Source organism: Dicentrarchus labrax, unplaced genomic scaffold, assembly GCF_905237075.1.
Source record: "Dicentrarchus labrax unplaced genomic scaffold, dlabrax2021, whole genome shotgun sequence".
Classification (NCBI taxonomy): domain Eukaryota; kingdom Metazoa; phylum Chordata; class Actinopteri; family Moronidae; genus Dicentrarchus; species Dicentrarchus labrax.
Genome location: NW_026136713.1, coordinates 4,044,894 through 4,069,111, shown reverse-complemented (window position 1 = coordinate 4,069,111; position 24,218 = coordinate 4,044,894). Strand labels below are relative to the sequence as shown.

The 24,218-nt window shown below is 40.9% G+C and overlaps 1 protein-coding gene across 4 annotated transcripts in view; it reads right to left on the bottom strand.

Moving 5' to 3' along the window:
* Positions 1-109: 109 nt before the first annotated feature.
* The window catches only part of atp8a1 (ATPase phospholipid transporting 8A1), a 101,548-nt gene continuing 77,439 nt past the window's right edge, over positions 110-24,218 (bottom strand). For 3 of the 4 annotated variants that reach the window (XM_051420336.1, XM_051420337.1, XM_051420335.1), the window contains 10 exons: positions 22,313-22,387; positions 20,508-20,630; positions 16,367-16,445; positions 15,051-15,112; positions 14,714-14,770; positions 14,233-14,340; positions 6,661-6,749; positions 6,229-6,321; positions 5,100-5,191; positions 110-2,686 (listed from right to left, as the gene is read on the bottom strand). In XM_051420336.1, the coding sequence (XP_051276296.1) occupies positions 2,589-2,686; positions 5,100-5,191; positions 6,229-6,321; positions 6,661-6,749; positions 14,233-14,340; positions 14,714-14,770; positions 15,051-15,112; positions 16,367-16,445; positions 20,508-20,630; positions 22,313-22,387 (876 nt within the window). In that variant the 3' untranslated portion in view covers positions 110-2,588. Of the gene's footprint in view, positions 2,687-3,425; positions 3,734-5,099; positions 5,192-6,228; positions 6,322-6,660; positions 6,750-14,232; positions 14,341-14,713; positions 14,771-15,050; positions 15,113-16,366; positions 16,446-20,507; positions 20,631-22,312; positions 22,388-24,218 lie in introns of all 4 variants that reach the window. The other variant, XR_007887262.1, reaches the window with a different exon arrangement.

Sequence of the window (24,218 nt, the reverse complement as noted above, 5' to 3'; positions counted from 1 at the left end):
GGTTCTCACTGTGCTGTGTGTCCTGTTTGTCGCCACACACAGACACAAGATGACACAGTGATTACAAACCTGCAAGTAAGCAGAAGAAATAGCAACGATAGTCACATGGTTCCTCAATGATTGTAAAGTTTATTTCAGTAGTCCTTCATGGCAGTAAAAGACAACACTTATAAGTTTGCAGTCCCAACATGCAGAACAATCATTGAACAAAATGACGGAAAAGAAGCAAATATCGAACAGAAAAGTTAAAGGTGCGTTTTTTTCTCTTTTGTGAAGTGATCAACACTTGAGGGAGAATTAAAGTAGTACAGTTAACATTTCAGAGAACAGTTTGTGTTATCCATTCATGCAGCCCACGACTTTCACAGACAACAACATGTGTTTTATGTTTTCTGGAAAAAGAAAGCAACAGTCCAAGCCTTCCACGACGACAACATCCACATTCAGCAGTTTGGAAATATTTGACAAAAATGACGACCAATTAAGTTTTAACACTAAAGACCAGCAGAGAAAAAGAATCATAAACCCTCAATAAGCTGAGAAACACAAAAGAGCTTTCTTGTAAAGCAGAGGTACACTGCATTAAGAAAACAAGTTACAAACATGTACGCTCAAGAGAAATCATATACCGAAACCAGATAATACCAGATATCCACAACTGGAAAAGGTACATCGAGTGCTTTGTGCAACATCTCCTGTCGAAGCAAGCTGAGCATCAGGAACTCCCACAGTCTGAGAGTGTGACCACACACACACACACACACACACACACACAACATTCACACTTCCCCATACGGGCCATGCATCAGCACACAGTAGTACACCATAGTTATACCTGGAGTCGTGCAGACGGACATCTGGAGCAAGCGTCACAACACACACACACACACACACACACACACACACACACACACTCTCTCACACACTCTCTCACACACACATACATACACCATAAAACAAACACACCAGGAGGACTGAGATGCCAGAAACTCCTGGATTCACATAGAGGACACAGACATGCAATGCATACATAGACATTATCCACAGTAGAGGTGACACACACACACACACAGGCACACACACACACCACATGCACATGCAGGCAATAAACTGACACTCACACACACCATCAGAAATCTGATCTCCCATAGGGAGAAGAAAGCAATCACACGGACATTAAGTAGTCAATTATAAATAAATCAAGCTGTAACAATATTAATATTAATAATAACAAGACATTTAAGAAAGCTCAGTTTCCTCATTCGATCTATTCTATCCTGCCGTTTATCAGAGGAACAAAAAACTAAAAGTTACAGACAGTTCATTACAAAGCCAGTCAATGCAAAATTCATACATCTCCAATATAAAAATACAAATCCACAAAATAACTATAGAGACAAAGTAGTTTTGATATTGTCGTGGAGTTTTCCTGGCTAATATTTCTCTCCCTTAAGCTAATGGCACTTATGTTAGAAGGATAAAATCTCCATTTTAAGGGAAACACTATCACCACTGTAAGCTTCAACAAGACCATCAGTTAGCCTCCCGTTCACCTCTGCAGGAACAAATCTTAGTTTATACATGTGCCACAAGGCACTCTGTAGTTTTCACATTGTACGAGTGCAATATTGTGGCGGGGAGACAGTGATTTTGTCTTTAGTAGGTGTGTGTGGAGCACTGGTCTAAGCTAGCTGGCTAAACTATTCTTGGCTATCTTTTTCTTCTACGAGGGAAAAGTTCTACGTAGGCACCATTGTGATCGTTGAGACAGGAGTGATGTGTGGAATGCAATTATTTGTCAAGAGCAATGCTTCTGCTGTAATAACGGTGGAAACGGGACTACGGTAGGTTGCAGGAGGCAACTTCTTGAAAAAAATAAAATAAAAAGGAAAAAATAAATAAAACCAGGCACAATATCTACACACTTTAAAAATGAAACTAAAACAAACATATTTCAAAAGAAACAAGGATGAAGGCATGAGCAAATGTAAGGCTTTACACAATAGATGCTTCCTTAAGTGCAAAACAAAAAAGTTAAATATTACAAATGTCTGCTCTGAAGTGGTCCGTTTAGTGCTGGAATACACTCGGGAGTGTGATTACATTTGGTTTTCCGAATTCACTAGTTACTTGGAAGATTGTATATACGACTGCTCTTTGGCAATCTTTTACAAGTTCAAATCCTCTAAAACTAATCATCGTCCAGTGTTTCAACTTCTATAATAACAGTGTTCAGGAGTTTGATTTGAATTTAATTAAATGATATTAGATGATATTCAATTGAGAGGAGACAAGCGAGAACAGTGAAGAACTTCAGACCACAGACCGCTAATAAAGCACAGTGCTCATCATGTCTGCTGGACACACAACTACAGCTGATAGTGAACATGTTTTGTTTTGTTCCTTGTTTGTTTTTTTCTTCCCTTTTTCAAAGACAACTCCATGTCCCTCTCCTCTGTCCATTTAATATTCACGCCCCAAAAAATCCCCTCAGTGCTGGAGGCACGCGCTCGCACCTCGCCTTCTCCTGGTCAAGCTTCAAATTTGCCATCAGAAACGGCTGCTGTGGCTCCAGGTTGGCCGGCGGCTCACCACTCGTTGGTCCTCTGTTTGGTGGTGTCGTATGCTCTGATAACCTCAGACTGAGACACCACTCCGTTCTCGTCTTGAGAGAAGGCGTAGCCATCTGAAAAAGGATCAAAGCAGTTTAAACCAGGTCGTGTAGATCAGTGATTAAAGTAATAAATAATACTTAAAACACACTTAAAGCAACTGAATAAACTGAAAAAACAATTAAAGAAAACACAAAACTTAAAGCAATAGTTAAACATTTTGGGAAATATGTTAATTGGCTTTCTTGCGGAGAGTTAGGTGAGAAGCTTGATTCCATTCTTGTGTCTGTACGGTAAATATGAGGCTAGTAGCTGCTTAACTTAGCATAAAGACTAGAAACAAGAGGAGACAGATAGCAAAAACAAAATCCAACCAAACAATTTTGGTCTTACGTTGACTTACGTGTGTGACATTTGTTTGCTGGTAGTAAGAGCCAGAACCAGGCTTCCTGTTTTTACCTGTTTCCAGTCTTTATGCTAAGCTACGCTAAGGGTCCAGCCCCAGTTTCTCCTTCTCATGTATTAGCGTTAAATTCGAGTCACAGACCTGAGAGATCTACTACTTTATTTCATATCTAACACACAGACAGAGCGGAATGTCTTCTTACTGTCTGCAAAATAGCAAATCAGCATATTTCCCTAAATGTCACACTGTTCCTTTAACACAATACGATGAAAATAATACACTAAAAGGAGTTTTAAAAAACAACCACAGCTGCCCTTAAGTTTTATCTGTAGTATTAAAGCAACAATGGGATTTATCACTAAACTGTCCTACAGGGTTTCCTTTCTGACCTTTGACCCCTGACTCACCTTCAGGTGTCAAATGACTCTGTCAGTACCTGGAGGCCAGCGGGGAAGTTCAAAGGACCCCGCTGAGACGAGTGCATTGTGGGGGAATAACAGCGCAACATTTCATCATTTCATCGTTATCTCACTCTACTGAGCTCAACTCAGGACACACGAAGCACACGAGGGGAAGGACAGGAAGTTGACAGCGAGGAGGGAAAGGAAGTGAGGCGTCTATCGGGGAGCTAGAGGGGGCTGGGGTTTTAAACGGACTGAGGTTTGAATAATGAAATTTAAAAAAAGGTATCACACAACAATGGTCTCATCCCCACCTATGAGACAAACAAAAAACAAACTGATCAGACAAAGGACACAACAGAACAGAGAAAAATAAACAGAAAACCAAACACATGCTTTAGAGTATCACTGGAAGTTTATGATTTCAACGTTCCAACGTGACACCTGAGTTTTGCTCCTCTTTTTGATACCATACTCTACTCTTACTAACACAAAGTCCGTCTGAAGCTGTATTTAAACAAGATTGATTGCTCTGAGGGAGGTTGGGGGATCGCAATATCACTTGCACTGGTCAGTTGTTTTTAATCCAACAGCATATGTGCAGCACATATGTCTGTGATTTTTCAGCCCACACCCGAGGAATAATTACAGCTCCGATTACGTAATGTTTTTTGGCAAACTTGCTTGTCCTCCCGTAATTTAAGTCCAGTCCAGAAAGACACTTCAAAAGCACTTTAAAAGTGTATCTCGGAATTTGTATATGTGCTGTAGAGCTGCTTTTACTGTTACTGAAACTGGTTTTATGTGCAGTGAAGTTAATGTGCAGTATTTAACACTGTTACAGACATCAGCCCCTCTCTTACTGCTTATGCAGAGCCTCATCAACATTTAGAACAAGATATTCTAATAGTCTGAAACTGTCTATGTTACAATTATATTTGAGATGAATAATTACCAGTACATAAAGCAGACATTAAAAACACAATAAGCTCGGTGAACCCGCTCCTGTAATTTGCCACTGACTTTCTTATTCTATACCAACACACAAGAAAATCAAACAGAAATTAATCTAAAGGAAAAATACATGAACAAAATTGTGATTTTACCTTAAAATTAAATAAAACAATAAAAATACAAGATTCTGACATGTCCTTCACGGCCAAATTTCAGTATTTTACAGTTTTTTTATACTTCAGATGATAAAAAGTAGTGACAATATTCGTGTCTCCAACTCGCCATGAAAAGAACTCGTCTAACAGTTCATATCAGCAGTTTGTTGGGTAGATATAGCAGATATAATGTAGGTTCAGACACAGCAAACTGTGGGCCTGTAACAGTTACTGATGTGTATTTTCTGCATTTGGTCAAAGCAGAGTATTTATGAAGAGGACAGGGATGAACAGTGTTACTGCTTCCCCTTACTGACGGAGGGCGAGCTACTCTGGAGGTTTTAGAGATACTGTATGTGTCAGAGGAGGAATAGCGGCGCTTGATCTGTTCCTCTGACGAGGGAACAGGTCTGGAAGCAGATAAATCTAACGTGGATAAACTGAAATCGTTGGGGTTTACAGCTTGATGCCTCCATCTTTTTGGCACGTTTAGTAAGAAAGGGAGACAGAAGTCTGGAAGTAAGAGAGGCAGAAAGAGAGAAAGAGAAAAGAGAAATATTGTGTAACTTACGGAGCAGGTTCTGCTGCATGGATTCAGACCGGTACAAACTGACTGTGCTCTTCTTGAAGACGTTCTTCAGGAGCTGGGCCCTCTCCGTCAAACTACACACACACACACAGAAACAGGCAGTGTGTTAGTAGCATGCTGAGCACCACAGGCAGATTTAATGACCCATACATCAAACCTGTGTCCACCTCCAGAGTGGATGGACCTGGCAACTACTCATCCACTCTACCTGCTGGTGCAAACACCAAGTTGGGAGACAAAACTCTGGAGACGCAGGGGGAAGAACAAAGAGTGTGTGTGTAAGTGAAATATAAAAAAAAAAATGTGTGTATATGAGCCATCTATGAATGAGCACACATAGGTCCTCCTATGTGCATATATGCAAAATCATCCATGTATCTGTTTGTTTGTACCTCTGCAATATCTACATGTTTGTTTCTGTGTGTGTGTGTGTGTGTGTGTGTGTGTGTGTGTGTGTGTGAATGAGCGCGTGTGTGCCTGCAGCCTGCTGGGTCCGGGACAGTGGCCAGACAGGGGGATCACTTTCAGCCAGCAGGAGATCTCACACTGATCTGCTCCATGTTGATGCCTGCTGCAGGCCTCAGGCTCCAGAGAGCAGAGCAGACCTGGTTCAACTAATACGTTTTTATAATATATGGCTTTAATATAGACTGCTGCTCGAAAATGAGACATTCACTATTTCAGAGAAAAAAAAGAGAGACATCTACTCTTATGACATGATTACTGACATTACAGTCAAACTGCAGCAATTTAGCTGCAATTTTAAGATTTCTTCCTTCCACATAGGAATATAGTTGGCAGTGGAATTGGGAGGTTATAGATGATTCTTCCTCCAAGTTGATCTTGAGTATTCAGAAAAAAACCTTTTTATTTTGTGTACCAAAAGAATAATGGCATCGACTCTGTAGTCCTGATAATGTTGGGCCATATGATGATATGGTGTCTGGCCATTGTGGGAAATATTGCAACTTGATGAGGAGAACTGTTTAATAGGATTTTATGTATGAATGTAATGAAGTAAGAAAGACAAAGCTTTGGATCAATAAATGTAAAATGTAAATCTAAAACCATGGAACAAACACACAAGTGGTGAAGCGGTGTGTAACTGTACCTCTTTCCATGCACCACTGCTCCCGGATCTTTGGATAAAGCCTCGAGCTCCTGCACCTCATCCACCAGAGTCTTAAAGCACACCCTCTTCACCCTGTAAATTAAACTACGCTTTAAACGGTGCTTTAACATGATAGAACCTTCAAAGGCTGACATTAAAATACCCCACTGACATCAGGAAATAAAACTTCTAGCTTTGCAAATTGCTCCTGACTCCTTGAATCTGCTGTGGGCTGATGTCAACCAGACCCGGGGCAGAAACAAACATTTCCCATGGAGTGTTCACAGAAAAGAAAAGCTAGACTTCCTCGGAAGTTTGTACAGTAACTCGAGCAGGAATTTCTTCAGGAGATACGAGAGATTCTGGAGGAATTTCCTGTATTGGATGAGTATTGGAGTTATGATGAGCGAGAGGAGTGTAGAGAAGACTCACACTTTGTAGGCCACGTCAAAGACCAGCGAGGTGATAGGGATGAAGACCAGGCCCGTCCAGAAGACTCCTGAACTGAACATCATCTCCGCCTGTCAAACACACACACACACACACACACACACATATACACTTACTTTCCGGTCACCGTAGACAATGCAGAGTTCAACAACTGATCAGATAAAAGGAAGAGCTCTTCAAAAGAAGAAACACCTGATAAAGGACGGCCACTATCATCCTCTGTAGTGCCACGTTATCAAAAAACATACATGACAAAAGCAGCCCAAAACAAACAGTTATATTGTGGAAATAGAGAGGAGATGGGTGCAAATCATTTGCTCAAAGTGGGTTAATCCTCCGTGACTAAATGATACCATGTTTTTGTTTGGATCTTCTCTACCTCTCAGCCCTCCGGGGCGGAGGAAGTACCTGTGAAGTATTTAGACAGTGGTATCTCTTTCACAGGAAAACAGATCGACTCTTTGCTGTGCTGAGAGCTCCTGTCAATGCATCACAGGAGACACAGCAGCGTGAGCTGAGGTGCTTTTAATGATACATTCAATACAACACTCAGTGCAGGAAGGGGTTGATGAAGCATTAGAACTGCAGAGTTTAAGACTATGTTCCACTTTCAGTAATTAATGTTTGATTAATGATTTTCTCTGCTGTCAAATAACTCCTCTGAGTTATGTCTGGTGTCCTCCGAATTACAAACAATGAGCTGATGTTTTATTTTTAATGCGGTATGTAACAAATGTTCACATTGAGTTCATGAGCAAAATAAATCTACAAATGAGGCAGCTGTGATCCTCAATGTGACTCATTTATCTTTAGCCAGAAGAAAAACACATTTGGATATGATCCAATTGGAAAACAAGCCTGGCGTTTCAAGAAACAGCTTCTTCTCCGCACTCAGTCATTTGTAGGAAAAATACAATTCATTAGCAGCAGACTCGCCTGTGATGATTTAAATTAAAAATCACAAAACGGTGGCTGAGTCGGGAGGTTGTTTTGGGTCCAGAGTGGAAGAGAGACGGTGGATCATCTTGGTGGGGGCGAAACCTTTCAGCTTTCTGTGTGAGGACGATGTTTTCTTTGGCCCGCTGCACTGAAACTATCTGTCATTACATGTCAAAGTGCAAAACCCGCGCTCCTTGCATTGTAATGTGCCACTTGTTTAAACTGCCGGGGCCCCTCGACAGTGTCCTTCCTGTAATGTGACACAGGCAGGGCCCTTAGGATGCGCGCACACAAACACACACAGATCAGTGTCAAAACTATCAAAGCGCTCAGGTTTGCCCAAATTAGCTAATCTGGTCGCCATTACCTGCAAATTGACTTTGATGTCTGACTAAACACTGGGGGAAGAGGAAATCCCAAATGACAGGAAATCAAAAATGGCCTTTGCCTACAGTTTGAGATGGGAGGCGGATGAATAGAGCTTTTCTGTGATGCCCGGGGGCTGAAAATGTATGAGATGAGGGAAAATTGCAGCGAAGCACAGGATATTTTCACATCAATTTTTGAAATTATACAGCCCTGGTGGAAACATTTACTGTTTTTTTTTTCTTGTTGCAAGTCAGTTTAATTATTTTCGTTTTCATCCAGTGTATCGTGCATTTTAATGGGGGCGTTTTAGGTGTCTTGAGAGTCTTTCGAAAATAAACCCGGGATGTATACTCAGCATATTAAATCAAAGTTGGGAAAGCTTGAAAAATAAACCATCTTAGTCTTTCACAAGTTTAATCTATGAACAATATTTATATGTCTCTATACATAACTCTGAGCCACAAATTATGTATATAGGGGACCGATACTTGAGGTCTGTAGATTATCACAAAATTCAATACATAATACTGATATGGCAGTAGGTACAATAACTCATAATAACATTAAGTACAACTGTTAAAATAACAGAAACAAAGTGAAGCTAGACCTAAAATAACTGCATTAATTTACTGTTAATTCTTCAATTTGACATCAACGTTTCACAATCCAAACAAATCCAGACAGTTACAATCAACAAATGTTTGTCTTCAGGCATCTGGACTGACTAACAGCAGGGCCCAGCAGTGTTGGTGGATGCTAGCGACGTCTCATACCAGGGGACCCCTGGGAGCTGGATAGGGTGAGAAAGGTCTGGGGAGTGGGGCTGTATTTTTAGGACAAACTAATAAACTTGTCTGGCTGGACAGACAGTAGTGTCCACTGGCATGAAGGGATGTGTTTTGACAGGCCAATGACCCCCATCATGGCCACACACGCACACTCAGACACACAGACTAGACGTAATACCAGACAGACAGAAGCATGTGCACACACGCAAAATGCCAAGTACCTATACGGTTGTAAGATGTATGTTTCTTAGTATTTCAACTCCGTTCCAAATGGTGAATTTAGGGATGGTGTGGTGGTCAAAAGGTATAGGATAGGTGGGTTTCATCCTCCTCTCGCTCCCATCTTCCCTTTCTTTTTATTTCTACACTGTCAACAACCCAGTAAAGCTAAAACAAAACCAAAAATCTTTAAAAACAAAGACGGATGATTTCTGACTGCAAGATCACTTATTCATATTGTTGGCAGGTATGCCCCAACTACTCCAGAGATGCTGCGCAGTGGCCAATACACCAGACTGTGGTTGCAGCTTCAAGGTACAGTATCTGTTTGGAACAGGGCAGCATTACTCACGTTCAGAAAATCTGCTCAGATCAAATGAACTTTTCAAACTACAGAACATCAAAGATACAATTTTATTAACAGAGATAAATCTTATAAAAACTTTTGGAATAGAATGTGGAAGGATACAAAAAAAACAAGAGTTGTATGCGTCCTTTTCCAGGAAGACTTGATCAGGGGAATCTGACACCTGGCTGATAAACCCTGAGGAAGCCTGCAGTCTCAGCATCTTGAATTATGTTAATGTCGACCATTGTAATGGTAAATGCGAATTGAGGTAATCCACTACTTTACTATTCACCCCACAGGTCTACAGTATGCTCTGGATTCAGTAAACAAGACTAAGAAAAAACAACTTCATAACACTCTGCCAGCCGTACAACATCCCAGCGATGCTAATATTCAAACACTTGCATCCTGAATGCACAGAGCTTCTTTGTACAACCATTTTTATTAGGTAGACTGAGGGGAGAAGGGTTAGACTAAGTTGAATCCTGTCTCAGACTTTACTTTGCATCTATCCATGTTGATTCTCAGATTCGCAGAATTCAGCTGGCTTAACCAGCACTATAAACACTATAAATCCTGGCTTCAAGGAGAGGAGGGAAATTGAGGATGAAACTATACATTTGGCAGAATGGGGCTCCAATCCTCAATAGACTTTCTTGTGAATACAAAGTTACGGATAAATAGGCAGCAAGCACAGCACAGTAAAAATGACCAAAAAAGCCAATAAAAAGAGCAAAAAGGGTAGCCTTGCTTGGATGAGGCAAATCCACAAATTCCCCAAATGTCATCAACAGGAACAAATCGGCCAATAGGCAACCCAAAAGAAGTCAATGTGGAAAACAAAGACCTTTTCAGTTGCATCCTCTATGCACTCCAGGCTCTCTCTGTGTGTCGCCTGACAAATACATCGACTAGGAAAACAGAGAAAAAAAACCTCTTACATAAATACTTGTATCTCAGCAGTCCCACCACTACACACACATGATTTACAGTGTGTGTACAGCAGATTAAACCTGTTCTTCTCACTAATACTGTACACCATGGTCAGTTATTACAGTTACCATGTGTTGTGGTACCTATCAATCATTAGCTGAGGGAGGACTAACAGGTCTGGGTACAAGAGTTTAACAAAACCTTTCATACAACATGCTCATGAGTCTTAAAGAAGGAACAAAAGGATTCCACAAGTGCCACTGAGGGACTAAGTCAACAGCAGTGATGAACAGGGGTTGATAAGTCTTTCAATGGGACTTTCAAAAGTTTAAAAAGCAGAAACATATTTTATCCCTATGATGCGACAGGTGTTGGGAGCTTGTTTCAGTCTGAACCAGAAGAATTTGAGCTCTCTAAGTCTCAGTGATCATACACAGTTTGAGTATTCTGAACACCGTTTTAATCACATTTTTATGTTTCCTTGTATGTTTCTCACTGAGATGAGATTGTTTCATGAAGCAAAAGTAACATAAATATCATAATACACTATCCCAGTTTTTAGAATCTGAAAGATAAAAACATCCACCACTGGCAGGGCTTTTGCTGTATTGGGGGATTTTGGCAGCCAACTCTCCCATTCAGCATGTCTGAGCACAAGAACTCATCACCTGTTTTCAGGTACATTGCAAACAACAATAATCAAACTGCCTGAAAACTAAATATGTCTAAATGTTCCCTTTGATGGATTACGTGTATAAAGCAAGTTTCAAGTTTCTTTTTCAGTTGGTTTCCAAACCAGTAATTGCCTGGAGGGGAATAAAAACAAAATAACTACAGTAGAGTCAATAATAATGGACTAAAATGTGCAAAACTGTAGCATGATAATTTATGGAGTGCAACACCAAAGCAGTAAATGGATACCTGACATCAGCTTTTTAAATTTGTGGCTTCATGACAAGAATTACAGAACCTGGGGATATTATGATTTTACAACTCAGCTAGATGAAAAACCATTCTATCAGTCTCACTGACTCCAAAAGCAAAATTAAATAAGATATACTAATGCCCCTTAGTCTGCCCTTTAATATAAACCACTCTTTCAAAATGTCTGTAAACAGAAAATAATAATTTGATCTGTTTCTCTATAAATCGTTTTAATTTCTGCTCGATATCTCACAGAGTGGCACAGATAGCCCTGAGTGTATTCCTGGCTCGCTTCGCATCAACAAACTTCTCGGTAAAAATTATTCCTCTCTGAGAAAATGTTTCTTATCACTGAGCATAAACCTGATTCACACTTGTCGAGTGTAAAATCCATGCGCTGTTGACAAGTACTTGAGTCAGAGTGAGGGTGAGAGGTGCTCCACTGCAGCTCGCAGAAGAAACTGGAAAGTAGCAAAGGTGTGTGTGTAAAGTAAGCAGAGAGTGAAGGGATAAACTGTGTTGATAGCGGAGGCAAGTCTGCAGAGAGCAGGTCAATGTGACAGAGACATCTCCTGAGGTGAAGCTAAGCCGCTTAGCGTGGTAGATTACACTGCTTGAACAGAATAATCTGGCATTTTCTTTTGATATCAGTGTCAGACTTTTATGAAGTGCAAAAAGGAATGAGCCTGTTTGGGAGTACTTCGGAAAAAAAGTATACTAGCTGTTTCAGTGTGTTGTTGCGGATGGATCCTGCACCTGCCCTGTCAATCGCCCAAAGCTTATTCAGCCTGACATTGATGAATGCGTTCACATGAAGCTGAGCGCTGCTTAATGTCTCTTGTTAAAGGCGGTGAGCTGGATAGTGAGCGAGAGCAGAAACAGGAGGAGAATGGAGTTCTGGTGTCTGTTATGTTGTTGGCCCTCGGGCAGTTTTTCAACTAGGGTGGGGGGGTGAACAAAAAGAGAACAAAGAGGAAAGAGCTGATGCAACAAGTAAGAGAGAAAGGAGCTAAAGAAAATAGATGGAAGGACCGAATGCACAAAATATTTGAAGAGTCAAATACACATCGAGGAGGCGGAGGTGAAGTATGTGTGGCTGCAGCAGGGTTGAGAATTATCCTGCTCTTCAGAGGCTAAAAGGTCTTGGAAGGGGAGATTGTGTCTCTGATGCCTTCTCGAGTTTCGGAGACATGTGTCCCTGTTTGATGATGTACTGGCATCCCTGAGTTTGGGCAGGGGCATAGGGTTACAAACTACCCACAGGACACCATTATTGTCTTCAGTCAAGTGCTGCAGGGCGTGGATGAAAGCAACAGGCTTTTCATGAACAGGGGACAGAGTGAAGCTAATATACCCATCGCCTGTGTGTGTATGTACGATGGAGTGAGCCAGTAAGAGCAAAACTGTCAGCATTTCTGTGCATGTAGTTAGTTAGTTATGTTATTTATTGTGTCACGCACATACACAAGCCCAGCTGTCATACCCTACCCAAAATACAGTTAACTACCAACCTACAATTAGATCCAGCACATATGCTCTTGTAAAATGGAGAATTGTGTGAAAATCTGTTTTTTTTTGCGGATTAAAAAAACAAGGTTTAACATATCAATTAGTGATTTTGGTGCCGGTGGGCAGATTTCGTTAACAGATCCAGAGCCTGTTTCGAGTCTTGACACTATGCTACAGTCAGTGAAGCGGTTGCTTGCTGTAGCCTAACAGGCAGATGTGAGAGTCATATTGATCATCTCATCTAACTCTCCACCAAAAAGCTAATGAGAAAATTTCCCCAAATGTCAAACGTTTGCTTTAACTCATCATATAACGATAAAACGGACTCCATCTTCCATCTCACCTAAATCGCAAGACAGTCTTTTGTCTTCAGTGAGATTAACATTAAACATTCAAACTGCCTGTTTCTGAAGCGAATGTTAATGTGTCGGACTGTAACTGTGCATACAGATCGTTTACTTTTTGTTAAATTCGATTAAATTTTTTTTTTTCTTCACCTCACTTATCCATGGGTGAACTGTTGTTCAAGCAGAGTCACATGTCTGTTCTAAAGTTGAATCATCTCACAATCGTCTGACATAGAGTTTCCCATCCAATATCACCACTAATTGCTCAAACTGGTGCAAAGTTATGAACTCCCAAAAGTAACTGAAGAGCTCTATAATGAATCTACAGAACGCCCATGCCAGACGCATTATCTCAAACAGGACACACAAATACAGAGTCTGAGATAAACAGATATTTCCTTCTACTGCGTGCTGTGTGGTTCTAGTCTTTTTCTTTAAATGGCTTCCTACTGTGTTCTTGTTCTCTAATGAAAAGATGCCTCATTCTCTTCCCCAGAATGCACTGGGAAATGTCACCTGTGGTTAATGGGCTCCCATTGACCAACATTGGGGACCCAGAGAGACAGTAGTTACATTCAAATGTAAATAATAACTCAACAGTAAAATCAAGGGGCAATTTTTTAAATCTTTTTTAACCTTTTTTTAACTTTAAAGGGCATTTTCTGCTCCTAGTGATAGTTGGGTGGTTTTGTAGGACATCAGTATATATATATATATATATATATATATATATATATATATATATATATATATATATATATATGTATACAGTATGTAATACATCCTCTCCTCTCTGCTTAGCTTTCAGACTGCTTTACTGTTTCAGTGTCACCTGTGGATACTCAGAGCCCAGGGAGGGCAATGTAACACAAACATTGGGCTAATTGGCCCAATTAAGTCATTATGCAACACAAGCCAGAGGTCTGACAGTTTACACCCCTCTGGCTCTCCTTACAAAGACCTGTGTCAAGTTTAACTCTGAAATTTCCCACCAGCAGCATTTGTCCGTAGCAGAAATGAATTATGAGGCACTGTGGGTCTGTCAGTGATAGACGATTATATCAGCAGTTCCTTTTGTACCAGAGGAAGTTGTTCCTGTGAGAGAGAGAGTGAGAGTGCCTGCGTGTGTGGATGTGCAAGCATGTGTATGATAACATGCTAGCATGCGTGTGTTTACCTCTCCTGACATGTCGGGAGCAAGAGGGATGAGGGGCCACAGCGAGGAGTAGATAATGAAAAACACCACCCACAGGCCGATGCTTCCCCAAATGGCGATGTGACTGAACTGTAAGTGGAGAATCAGAGGACAGTGAGGTAGCAGAAAATGTTTAGGCTCTTCATTTACTGTGGCTTTACGACAACTTACTTACTGAAATTGTAATTGGGACAATTTTATTCACTTTACTCTCTTTTGTTTTTGTTGCTATTTCTAGAATTTGGGTAGAAAAGTTCACATTGAGTGGCTTGTAGTTACCTGAAGGAGTTACTGTACGGTACTGGGTTTACAGTTACAATCTCATTGGGAACAAACCATAAAGAGATTTAGGGATAAGAAGAGGATGTAAAATATGTCACAAGTATCGGTGGTCACATAAAATGGAGGAACTGGAAAGAGATAACAGAACCTTTAGCGAGAGAAGAGAGAGCCATCAACTTACCATGGTCCAGGATGAGGTCTCAAGGCCGGCTTTAAGACAAACTGTGATGACCACAAACTGTGGAGACACAAATCACACTGACATTAAACCAAGACTGTCCCCCTTTCAATACTAAAATCAGTCATGGGAAGTGCATCACACATATGTGAATTTTCATTAAGTACATATTATTATTTTACATACTGTACTGTATAACATTGGAAAAGATCCAAAGACACAATGAAAAGCACAAGAAAAGGATGTTCATTCACAGAACTTGGATAACACTTGGCACACAGACAACTGAACCATTTAACACAGCAGAGACACTGACTGTCAAGAAGATTGGTGCACTCACTGTATAAACCATGTTGCCTAAGAGGAGATAGTCTGGAGTTCTTCCGTTGCCAAAAACTGTATCTGTGAAGGGAATCAACAACAGAAGCTTTCAGAGCCAAAGCTGTCTCTTTTGAGCTCTGGGTTTCTTGGGTTTCATACAGATTTAAGTGATCCAAAGAGTAAACAACCAGGCAACACATTGGATATTACTTTAAGTACATCTCAGTGTGAACTTTGGATTATAGCTATAAAGGGGAACATGGGAACATCAAGTGAAAACCACAGTCAAGCTCGGTCAAGGCTGCTTTCATTACTGCCCTTTGAGAGAGGCAGGAATGTTAATTCTGTTTTTCGCAACTATTAGGAAAGAAAGTTTCTATGTAAAGCCGTTAAAAAGACTGAAACGCAGAATTGGTGTGCATTAATCATGGTCAGAAATTAAATGTTCTGGTCAATTTACTGCCGAAATAGAAAGAACAGGACTGTTATTCTGGCAAAATGGTTGTTTATTCTTCCATTAAATCGGAATCTAACCTACTGAGAAAACTTTTCCTAGAACAAAGGTTAAAAGAACTTCCTAAATTAATAAAATAGAAATTAACTGCAAATCACACGGACATATTGCTCCAATCTGCCAATGTGGATTTGGGCTGTGGCTGTGGCTAAAATATCAGCAGTGTGCAACTGCCAGCGATGAAAGAAAGAAAGAGAAGCTCCCTTTCCATTTACTTCCGGCTGGTCACATGTCTTGTGTGCGCTGAGGCTTTGCTGACAGCCTGTCAGTCAGTGTGAAGGGGCTTGGCGCCTTTGTTTGGAGAGCAGGCCCAAGCTTGTGTGGTCCTCTGCTCTGGCCAGCCAAGACTTACCGCCTCAAAGATCCCTATTCTCTCAGCACACACACAGAGAAACCTTGCATCTTAATGTGCACAAACATGCACAATTGACCTATAGATAAATAAAGTTATTGCAAATTTAAATTTAATTGTAACATAAAAAGACTGATAGATGTCTGTTTGGATAAAAATCATCTATGTCTGCACTGAACAACCATCTGGAAAGTTTGTATATGTTGGTGTATAAAAAAACTAAGTACGTGCAAATAACTGTGTGCAAAAGCATTTTAGCAGATCATTGTGTGCACACGTGAACTGGTGCAAATGTATATACACTTGTTAGTGTGTTTCGATCCCGCTGGAGCACACACATGTTTGCAATTCATGACTGGACGGTTGAAGAGAGAAACTAATTAAGACAAAGTATGTGTGTTTGACTGTCCTCCCTCTTCATCCACCAAGTCCACCGAGAGCTGTGCCGGAGTCTCTGGGAGCTACTTACCATGCTGGAAGGCTTTAAGGGGGAACCAGAAGAGGATGACGGAGTGGAAGAGGCCATTCAGACAATGGGCCCAGAAGACCTGCAAAATAGAGGGGAGAAGGATGGAGGAAGGAAGGAGGCAGAGGGGAGGAGGAAGAGAAGAAGGGAGGGGGAGGTTGGAGGCGGCAGGGGATTCCAAGAAGAGAGAGTGAGAGGGAGAGAAAAAAAAGCATGAGAAAAGGGTGTTGGGAGCTCCAGCCTTCCAAGTGACCCCTGACCTGGGCCCTTTGTGCCAGCCCAGCGCTAGGCTAAGTGGCGGTTTTGTCCGAGCCTCCTTGCTGAATGGCCACCCCGCTGACAGACACGTTGTATATCCTCTGTGTGTGTTATGGGGGAGAGAGAGGCTGCTGAGTGTGTGCAGTAAAAGGCAAGTGGACAATCTAAGTGTGCAGGTTTTAACTTCCAGTTGTTGTTTTTTTTTTTTTTTTTTTTTCTACAAAGATTATACCATATTTAACAGAATCAAATAAAAAAGTGAGCATAAGAAACTGCAAAATACACATCGCCGCCTTGACAAAGAACATTATACAACATTAATATATGTGCTGCCAGTGTGAGGGTTTCCTCTTATTACATTTCATTAGGCTTCGGCCCTTTCATGTGAGAATTTTAACTGGTGTGGAAATAAATGACAGGAGGGTTTAAACAAGCAGAAATCAGTCTAGAAACACACACAGGGAGACTGACAGGCCTGACAGAGATTAAACTGTTTTCATGGTAATTATTAAGGGCCTGGAAAATCGTGGCGTGGACCGCAGTCTGCGTGTGTGTCTGTGTATGCAAGCACGCAGACTTTGGATGAGTCGTTTAAATCAATACTCCCACTCCAAAACCACCTTGTTTCAAATTTACATTATGCAACGCCAGAGCCAAACAAAACACTAATGGGCGATGTAGCATGAAACAGCCGTGAAATCTATTCTGCCAAAAAACGCTCCACATTCGTGCCCCCTTTTCCTTCCCCAGTGCTGACCCAGACGGTGGTGTTAATTCTGAGAGCTGAAAATTCATCAAACCCAGAGTAAATGGCTGACGAAGGAAAAATAAAAACAGAAAAAACATCACATTTTAATCTTTGGCCTCCTTTTAATCATCAGCGCTTGGCAGACGACAAGTTAGAGGCTCGATTTCTTAAGAACACCCATTTCAACAACTTCAGCAAACCTGTCAGTAAAACGTAAAACATGACTTATTTGAGACTAACTGGACACCATGAAAAGTGAAAATTTCTTTGGATTTCCGCAGGTTAGAGTCACTTTACAATAACTATTAGCACTGTTTTACATCGTAGTGATATTTTGCCAGGAAAGGATGAGAAAAAGAAGGTAAAAGAGTAGAGAGTAAAGCAGGATAGAGTACAGTGAGGGGAAATGTCTTCAGCCTTTATAATATACCTTGGCCTCAGTGGCACGACCTCCTCACCTTTTCTATCAGCTAAACAAAGTCCCATAGCAGCCACCCAGCCCCCCGCCCAGGATTACCTCACCCTCCCACTGTGTACACAAAACCCCAATACACTGAGCACGGGGAGGTTGAAACCAACCCCCACACTGTGGTCAGATGTGGAATAAATAATCACTAATGTTACAATCACAAGCATGTTTATGCCAATTAGCCTCCCACTGACAGGCTCAGCTCTCTATCAGCCTCCTCCTCGACTGTCCCATCCCCAAACACTGTGGGGGTGCAAACAAGCCCTAGTTTCCCCTCCAGAATAATGAATGCTAATGAAATCAATAAATGTTCATAATCATTTGTCACAGTCGGATCCTCTCTTTCACCCTTGCGGCCGCACTGCTCTCTTTCTTTCCCTTGTATCCCAGCAAGTTGCTAGGGATCCCCTCCGAATGAATGCCTGGTCTGTCCTGTAAAGATTCTGCCCTTTGTGGAACTCCTAATTGCCAAAAAAAAAAAAAAAAAAGCATGAATACCAGTAATTAATATTGAGCCAAATTTTTCCAGAGCTGCCCACTCCTTCCCGTTTCTTTTTGAATGGGTGAGGAGAGAAGGGAAAGAGGGGGAAAGAAATAGAAGAGTACAAGGTACTGTATAGGAGGTGATAGTTGCTTGTAAACGGCTGTAATTACTACGACCACATAAAGGGCAGTGCGGTTTATTAGAGTGACTCAAGTGTCAGGAATATGTAATTAAAAGTGAACAGGCGACACATTTGAAGCCACGCCGTGCGTTTCTAACACCAGTGGTCACTCCTTTTTCTCACCTCAACACAAACAGCTTTAATTCACAAAGACAGTATCTGTTGTGTACAAAAGAGCCAGACGTGCAAAAAGACAGGCTTCGAGGGGCCAAATTCCAGCTGGATTTTCTCGCCTTGCCTCGGGCCAGCTGCAAGGAAAATATCTCGGGAAAAGAGTGGACAAGCCAGCAAAAACAACCTGCTGACCTGGCCGAGTCATCATTTATGGGTCTTGGAAAATGTGGCCCAAACAAAATTGAGGTTCATTTGCTTCTAACTATCAGACGCATATTTTTGTGACCCTTTTTTGGCATGAAACAGTTAATGAAGGGAAAATCCACCCTACAACAGAATTCAACAAAAATTCTGGACGATTCAATCAGCAGTTGGGAGCACAAACATCTCTCTAATCTGCATAATTAATTATATAAAGACAACGTCTGATGCTGTCAACACGTTTGGTTTTGCCACCGAATGATATTTCTTTAGCTTTTTTTCATTATGAAAAACAATCCAGGCCATAAAAAGTAATGGATTTACTTACATTAACTCACCTAATGTACCAGAGTGTGTTCATTAATCATGTGAGAGCTTACATTTTTTGTAATAATAGCTCCAGGAGAGACTTGCTCACGCACATTCATTTAACAGATAACAATTTGCTTCATCTGTAAAATGTCAAATATAGTAGTATTTTACAATTTCCCATAGCTCAGGGAGATGTATTCATATTGCTTGTTTTATCTGAACAATGGTCGAATACCCAAAGATAGTCAGTTAACTATCATATATGATGCAGTTCTAGACATTAGTGTTAGAAATATGTGATTACAATTAATTTTGTTTTGGAAGAAATTGGAGGATTTGACTTTAATAGGCTTGGTTGGGCTAGCTGCCTCCTTGTGACTAATAAACCTTATAATTTACTTGGTCAATTGTGAAACTTTCAAAAGAAGTAAATAGTCTTTGCTATTGTTATTTCCTACGTTGAGTGTGGTCTTGGATGGGTTAAACTCAATCTGACAGCCTTGCTCTGAGAACAAACAACTCCCTCACTTAAACAAATTGAATAATTTTCCGCAACAAATGCTGTCACACAAAGACAGCACACTCTCTCTATTCCTTCCTTCCTTCCCCCAATTCTTTTTGCTGTGTCCCCCAAACCATCTGACCTTCCATGCCCCTGACTGCCATGGCCAATCACTCTTTAATCCACCTCCATGTGGTGCTAACCAGGTCACCACGCCTGTGAGGACGGTGCAGGGCTCTGGCTCAGCATGGAGAAAGGAGGAGACATCTTTATTACCAGCGGGGGAAAGCTAACGGACAGCCTCTGCAACCAGACAGAATAGGTCAAATCAGGCCAAACCATGGTACGACTGGAGACCCACCGACTCCAGCTGCCAGGTCACTGTGACGGGAGACGCATCAGTCCCAAACAACACAACAGGAGCATTTCAAGTCATTAATGGGATATTAATTGGGTGTAAGAGCTGGAACGTTTGACCTTTTCCTTTGTGTGTTGGAGCACAAAATGGGTCCCCTTTTAAAAGTTGAACATAAAATAGCACATTATTAGGCTATGGCAACAGACCAACTGCTCCAAAAAGCAGCAGGTTTGAAAAACTACCAAATATTAACAAGTTATGTGGTAGTTCATTAAAACTCAAGCAACATTTGCTTGCAATATTGCACTAAATTTGGACAAACTTATCAAGACATGATTTTACTGTAGCTGCATAGAACAGGACATAGACTGGGAAAGATTTAAAAATGCAACAAATAACTGAAACAATAAGACCAAAGTGAGGATAAATAAAAAGCAATCTAATAGTATATCAATCTGGTCGTGTGCAAACTGTAAACACATAAATAACTATCATGTTACGTAGACACTAGTGTTACCTTGGTATTAAAGCCCATAGCATTCTGGGAGGTTTTGTAGAGTTCTGGGTATTTCAGCATGTTTTCTTTCCTGCAGGAGCGCTCAAATATTCCCAGAGTAAGAGGAGGCAGAGCAGTGAAGATCTGCATAATAAAAAAATACACACACAGAAACATCAGCAGTTTGATCACAATTTATCACATTCAAAAACCTATTGTATTTGTTAAAAATCATAATTCTTGACCTTGGGAACAGTATGTGTGACAAAATAGTCTCAACTGGAAAGGTCCACATGCTTTTCTGTTGTAAATGTCATGTCATGTCATCTGAAGCCTGTGAGATGCAACTGAACGCTTTGAAGAAGAGAGTAAGTAGACTTTTCAGTTAAGATTTTCTTTAAAAATCAAATTTTTTTTTATTTTTTATTATCAAATGGATTTATTTGCACATTTTATTTACTTTTTGATACGACTGACCAAATCTGTACTCTCTAGGTATCAAAGGAAAAATAATTTTACAAATTTGACCAAATTCATAAGTGTAGTTGAATCTAGGGTCTAATAGTCTGTTGTCAAACTTATGGTAGATGCCACCATCTCCGTATGTTACATTTATAGACAAATTTGTTTCATTTTGTTTTCTTTTCCACTTTCCCCATTCTTTATTTTACATCATTGAAAACTATTGATGTTTAAACCCTTCAGGGTTTCTTATTTTGATTTGTCATGCTCCAAGCCTGTTCATATGCAAAACCCATCTCCAATGAACATCTGCGATGCTCTTGACTAAGAAGCAGGTATTTGAGCTTAGCTAAAGTGTAATTTCTTAGTGGTGTTGTAATGTTGTTCTGTATAGCAGCTGCTGAGAGAGGAGTGATGGTATTGTGTGGCTGGGGGGCTCAGCGGGTCAGTTGATGTGAGTTCCCTGCAGGCCCATCTGGAGTGGGAGTCTGCAGCCCTCAGTCTGCAGGACCAGTGGGCCACAGGACATGCTCCACTGGGCTCCTTTCTTATTCACAGCCAGGCCCAGGAAGATCTCCATTGAAGGGTGGATTCAGTCCACTGCCTCCGACAGACCCCCACTGAGCCGGAGGAATTCTCCCAGTTTTTGGATAGAGTGAAAGACTGAACCCTCTTCCCACCCCCCCAGCCCCCAATACTGTACTGGTTCTAAGGTGGGGTATATTATGAAATGAATGCAGAGCTGTGGAAATGTTCTTCTCACTTGACAGTTTGTCCCTCCCATAAATTACTTCCATTTGAGGCCGATCAGGAATGGGGGGGGAATTTCACTTCACACTTCTCTCATTCATTTTTGTTTATTGAATTGAGTTGATTTTAATAAACAGTTTAAAGTTACATATCAACTCCTTGTGGGCTTAATGGCATGGTATTAAAGATCAGACTTACAGATGCACATTTTTTTCTTTTACTTAATTCATGACAGATATGAAATATGAGTTCATTAGGAGTGGTCCCATTATAGAGCCCTGTGGGACTCCCTACATCAGCAGCCAGGTCAGTTGCTGCTCAATTCTTTCTATTCTTTTTATCATTCAAACGTAGCTGCCCTTGCTAACTACACTCTTTGGGGCAAGTAAAGCTGTTGTTCTTTCGTATTCAGTACATAGTTTAAGGCACATAGGGAATATGGACTTGACAACAGGTCATAAATAAAGGAGAAAGTTTTCAAGATGTTGATGACATAGTCACGCAATAAAGGGATCAGCTTTGGGGCACCACTGCAAATCAGTTCTGTGTCAGAGAGCAACACGGGAAAGGGAGTAAAGTTAGCTCTTTAGAGAGTTAATTTTATTAACACTCACCACGTTGTACAAGCCAATGCACCAGCGTTCAAACAGGATCTGACCTGAGAAGCCATTGACGAACGCGAACCAGATCTAAGGGAGAAAAAAACACAGAAATAAAGTAAGAACAAGCTAAATAAGAACAGAAAGAAAAGGCGGTGCAACAGTTTAATGTAATCGCAGATTTATGATTAGGTTTATATTTAAGAGTTTTTTTTATTTTATTGACAAACCAAGATGACAAGGATGTCCACAATACTCTTCTTTTCACATTACTGTCATTTCAATCAGTAAGGCATTTAGTCATGAATTTGATACCATAGGCTTCACTCAAACTAGAACATGAAAACACTAAATCTCTGTAGTCTTTCTAATTACCCTTTTAGTGTATGCTTTCCATTAGTGATAGTGAGGGTGAGTGGTTACCATTATCAGATTTGAGAAGGACTCACTGTGTCTACAGACTAACAATCCATTTTTCCATCACACTACATTCTTCACTGTCTTGTGACTTCAGAGGGTCTCTTATAATGTGAAAAATAAAAGAGTGAACAGCCCATGCTAATATATCTTTAATATTATTGCAAGGGTGATGCATCTTGCAGTAATGGTTGTTTTGGGAGTAAAGCAAATAAATTTTTCCTGTCAATTAAGAAAAACAACAACTAAATAATCCTAAAACTAATGTGGGTTTGTTTGAAGTGCCGACCTACGATCAACATGTCATTAGTCTAACTTAGCCAGGTTTCAAACTCAGGAAAGGCGAGAGGCCACGTTAGACCAAATCAGAAACAACTGAGTGACAGTGGGAAAGCCTAGACCTCCAGATGCCACCTCTACCATGCAAATTGTCGACTGGATTCATCACGGGATTACCTACAAACATATATCAAGCCCACTATTTTCCTCCTTGATCTACCTGAAGACAAGTGGGTGACAGATGGGTTATTTATAGGGGCAGAGTCAGGGCTATGGGACTGAGGATGATGGAGACATTGATATATTATGTCAGGAAAGGGAGACAGAGGTAATGTAAACCATATGCTGGATGGAGATGAGGCTTATCACCGTATATCTTGATTAGTCATACTTATGTGAAAAACACAATTCCTTTACGATCAGGACAGAAGCCAGGTATTCTAAATGAACTATGTTAGCGTGCAAGTAGAGCAATTGTGTCTATTAGGAAAAATGGCACATGTGAATTTTTACATTGTTGTTTAGCAGATTTGTCTGACACATCCTGGAAAAAACTGCTTGTATACTGATCAGAATCAGAAATTGTTCCTCACATTATTACAGATTGACACTTTGTGGTCCAGAACCGGCACTTGCTCACGCCAAATCTGTCAGGGGTACATCAGGGGTGTTGTGTTTTTGCTACGGCCAACCAAGCATTTCTTCGCTTCATTTAACTTCATTATGAAAGCATGAACTGCTACAAATTCTCAGATTGGGACAAAGCCTATTTGAGGGCCCCACCCGCCGCTGCCACTCTCTACACGACCAATACCAATCTGCCACTGGCCCTTCCCATTTAATCGTGTAAGAGTATGCATGAAAACAAATGTCTGTCACCCCACCAAGGGAATGAAGGGGGGGGGAGGGGGAGAGCGGCGGGGTGGCTGCCTATAGACAAAGCCTATGTTTATGTGTGTGCCCCCAGAATCTGCCCCTCACCTCCCCTTTCTGCCACACCCACCCATCGCAGATCCCACCCTCCACTCCATCAGGTGCACTCTACCATGAGGTTGTTTCTTTTATAAGAGGGGGCCTGTTTTCAAATTCATGTGGGATGTTCACCCCAATCTGGGACCATGTGGCTCTGTAACCATGAGAATCAGAAGGTGTACAGTATATCTGTTGGCAGTGCAAGAATAGTTTTAGGCGTTTTGGGTCTTGGCTTGCTGAAAATACATTCAGA